This window comes from Aplysia californica, unplaced genomic scaffold (assembly GCF_000002075.1).
Source record: "Aplysia californica isolate F4 #8 unplaced genomic scaffold, AplCal3.0 scaffold00098, whole genome shotgun sequence".
NCBI classification, from domain to species: Eukaryota; Metazoa; Mollusca; class Gastropoda; order Aplysiida; family Aplysiidae; genus Aplysia; species Aplysia californica.
In genome coordinates this window covers 7295-9546 of record NW_004797368.1, presented here as the reverse complement: position 1 = coordinate 9546, position 2252 = coordinate 7295, and the positions used below count along the sequence as shown (strand labels likewise).

At 48.0% G+C, this 2252-nt stretch overlaps 1 protein-coding gene across 1 annotated transcript in view; it reads left to right on the top strand.

Annotated features, from left to right (window-relative positions):
* Positions 1-265: 265 nt before the first annotated feature.
* Positions 266-2252, top strand: part of LOC101859090 — a 2981-nt gene continuing 994 nt past the window's right edge. Inside the window, exons 1-2 of the mRNA XM_005095196.1 lie at positions 266-584; positions 1268-2157. Coding sequence (XP_005095253.1) covers positions 2022-2157 — 136 coding nt within the window. The 5' untranslated portion in view covers positions 266-584; positions 1268-2021. The remainder of the gene's footprint in view (positions 585-1267; positions 2158-2252) is intronic.

Sequence of the window (2252 nt, the reverse complement as noted above, 5' to 3'; positions counted from 1 at the left end):
ACTCATAAAGCGTCCTTTGTGCTTGACATCGGGTCAAGACTACCTAAAATGGCCGCACATCCAGGTGAGACATCAATAATGTGTGTATTAGGTTAGGTCATTTCCTCATGGAGGGGCCCAAGTTTACTTTTATCGGGGTTAATTTGTGTATCCTGTGAGCACGCACCCACAGCATCAACAAACACACATTGCCGCATGCACACCCCATATTATCTGCACCAGCGTGCACCATCCATAAAATGAGTTGCTGCCTACGTCACCAAGACACCCTCCCCTTACGCCTCATGCAGCAGGGTGCACCCATCAATGGCGGGTTAAAGACAGAGGGAACGGGAACTAGAGAGGACACCTGCACTAACATCTGTTCTCAGGATACACTGCCCTCCACCCCAACATCCAACGGCCAACAGTCAACAGTCAACTGCCAACAGCCAACAGCTGACCTGCAGCATGTTGATCACATTCACATTGCTGGTAAATGCATTTTTCCAGACTGTCTATGGCGTCATCTTCGGCTTCCCCGACTCGGAAGAATGCAATCAGCCTGCCCAATCCTAGGCACATGACCTAGCTGCTCCAAACTGGTAGGACATTAAAATCTGACGATTAACTAGACTAAGCATCTAAAAAACTAACCATAACAATAATATCTTGTCCGTCAATTCCGACAATGACAAATAGATCTAATATCTAGTTTCTAGATCTAGATCTAGAACTAGATATTCTACATCCGCAAAAGAGAATTTCTCCAACGAAATAAATCTAAGATCTAATCTAGATTATAGATCTGGAACTAATGTAGATGTAGATCTAGATGTGGATCTAGATGTAGACTTAGATCTAGATAGTAGGTTCTAGATCTAGATCTAGATCTAATCTAGATTCTAGATAAAGATCTAGAATCTAGTAGATAAGTTAGAAGAATTAAAAGTAATATGAATTGTGGCGCCTGTTGTGGTCGATGAGACCAATTCTGGCAGAGAAAAGTCTGCCTCACGTTGAACATTTAGAAACTTCACTTCCACTTGTGGATGTGTTGAGTTTGCGGGATTCTCTCTTGATTTTGATTCAGCATTTCTTATTTATGAAGTCTCAAATGATTTGCTGTCAACTGTGACTGCTGCTCTCCAGCTTGGTCTGTCAGGAGGTAGGCTGTAAAATCAGACATCATTAGGTATTGGTAAGTTCTTCGATCTGACTTGCATCTAGTTCGGTAACGTTCGTTAATTACTCCCACTCCCACCCACCCAACCTCCGTGTTCCTCAGGTAAACATTGACTCCTAACGCCCTTCGTGTACAACAACACGTCTGACGTACGCAACTACCTCTACTCATGAGTGAAGCAACTCCCACGTGTCCCACTGGACTGCTCATCCGTACTTTTCCTTCACACCATCCTCTGGACCTGCCACAGTTGACCCCTTGACCAGCCAGGCACCACCCCCATCCCTCCAACTGTTTTCTCACAATCAACTCCGCCCATCGCAATGCTCATCACAGCCACCATCGCGGTGGTCCTTCTGATGAGTGGAGCGAAGTACCTGCTCTTCGGCCCTGACGAGTTCCTGGAGGAGCCACCACAGCCCACCCAACAGCCCACCCAACAGCCACCGGTTGTTCAGCCAAAGGAGCCGGCTGCACTAAAAGACCCCTGCTTCGAGATTGAATTGGACGATGACTAGTGCTTGTCAGTTCAAAGTCGTTGCCCGCTGAAGACTCTTCGCCCAAGTTGTACTCACAACATGCTAACCATCTCCATCATACTCAACGACAGCCAGCTGTACGATGCTGCCCCCCACCCCCACCCCAACCTCCCGGCTTGGATGATCTAGGGATACGGCACTCTTTCAGGTGAACATTACTAAGGTGAACGTTCTAAGGGGTGAACTTTCCTAGAGTGAATATTCCCTGATGTGACCATTCCTGGGGTGAACTTTTCCGAGGCGAATTCCTGAAAGCAAAAATATTCCTGGGGGCTGAAGATTTCCGTCAGTGAACCTAACCATTCTTCTTCTGCGCCATGTCCCAGAGCACGTGCCCAGACAGGTCACCGGATCTGGCCGCCGAGTCACGTGACTGGCAGGCCTGGCAGGCGGGTCATGTGGCGCAGGAGCAGCAGTGTTGTCGTCAGATACTCAACCAGCACTACAACACCGGTGAGTAGATGGATGAGGGGGCCCACGTGCGTAAGTGTGTGTGTGTGTGTGTGTGTGTGTGTGTGTGTGTGTGTGTGTGTGTGTGTGTGTGTGTG